At 38.9% G+C, this 1,533-nt stretch overlaps 1 protein-coding gene across 1 annotated transcript; it reads left to right on the forward strand.

Moving 5' to 3' along the window:
* Nucleotides 1-387: 387 nt before the first annotated feature.
* LOC148513920 (olfactory receptor 5AP2-like) lies at nucleotides 388-1,317 on the forward strand. The gene has a single exon (XM_088481244.1). It carries the CDS (start codon nucleotides 388-390, stop codon nucleotides 1,315-1,317), a length of 930 nt encoding a protein of 309 aa, XP_088337370.1.
* Nucleotides 1,318-1,533: the final 216 nt, after the last annotated feature.

Here is a 1,533-nt window from a genome sequence, read left to right on the forward strand (position 1 = left end):
TTAGCACAGCAATAGGGCCAAGAGTGTAACTCCAGCTAAGACACTATCAGCATTTTATTGGTATATTCTACCTATGTTTACCTATGACACAGTACAACAATATATGGAAGGTTAATTGGCTTCAGAGAAAAAAGTCCACAGTTTGTGTGGTAGTAAGTGTAGACCATAAGATGTCTAATTGGGCAAGGAATAATGTAAATTATTCAATATACTCTGCGCTGCTTAATTTGGTGGCACAGATCAGAGGGTTTTATATAAAAGGCAAATTATGTGAGTTTGCATTGTATATACTTACCTATTGTGTATTTCCTGGCTTTGCATGTTTTATGATTTATTTAGAGTTGTAAAATATATATTTTGAATTTTTCACCATACACAGGTTAAACAATGAGCATCATAAACAAGACACAAGTGACAGTCTTTGCGTTTTCCGGTCTAACAGACAATGAAAAACTTGTACCCTTCCTCTTCCTATTCTTCTTGCTTGTTTACTTGGTGACCATAGTTGGTAATGTTGGCATGATGGCTGTTGTCCATAGGACCTCCACCCTCCACACTCCAATGTACTTTCTCCTGAGTTTCCTCTCCCTGGTTGACCTCAGCTATTCCTCAGTGATCGCACCTAAAATGCTTTTTGACTTATTTTCCAACATAAAGTCCATCTCATTCGCTGGTTGTGCTCTTCAGTTCTTCTTCTTTGCTGGCCTAGCAGTCACAGAGGCCCTTCTGCTCTCGAGCATGTCATATGACCGATATATTGCTATCTGCCATCCTCTCTATTATGTCTTAATTATGACCTATAAAAAATGTTTACATCTGGTTCTCCTGTCTTTATCTATTGGCTTCTTGCAGTCATCAGTGCAGACCATCTGTGTATTTACTCTCCAATACTGTGGATCAAACATTATAGACCACTTCTACTGTGACATGCCTCCTCTGCTCTCATTGTCCTGCTCAAAAACTCTTCCATGCGACATGGTAACTGTTTTCTTTGTATGTTCTTGTGGTATTGGCTCTATGATGACAGTCCTGATATCATACACTCTAATTGTTTCTTCCATTTTACGGATGAAATCCAGTCAGGGCAGGCAGAAAGCATTCAGTACATGTTCCTCACATCTCATGTGTGTCTCCATCTTCTACGGGACTGTTTTCTTCATCTACCTGCGCCCATCTGCCAGTGTCTTTGATCAACGAGACAAGGTGATCTCTGTCTTCTACTCAGTGATGATTCCCATGTTGAATCCACTTATATACAGTTTGAGGAACCAAGAGGTGAAAAGGATTATTTTGGAAATAGTGCAAAAATCTCATTGAATTGGACAAAACTTTCATCATGTTCGCGTGAGATTTTTCTCTAAGTGGTTTCCACATGGAACACAATTCTAGAAAGCCAGTCTTGGAAATAAAATAAATAATGCAGCATAGCATTCCACTGATTTCTGTGTCCAATACAGCTTATAAGGCAAGTTATATTCTCACAGTACCACCCAAGCCACATAATAAATAGTAGCACATCATAGAGATCTCTAC

The sequence above is a fragment of the Taudactylus pleione genome, unplaced genomic scaffold, assembly GCF_031769625.1.
Source record: "Taudactylus pleione unplaced genomic scaffold, aTauple2 ptg000268l, whole genome shotgun sequence".
Lineage (NCBI taxonomy): Eukaryota > Metazoa > Chordata > Amphibia > Anura > Myobatrachidae > Taudactylus > Taudactylus pleione.

Bases quoted from the DNA above. Each gene is read 5' to 3' on its own strand.
- LOC148513920 (XM_088481244.1), top strand. From the start codon at position 388: ATGAGCATCATAAACAAGACACAAGTGACAGTCTTTGCGTTTTCCGGT.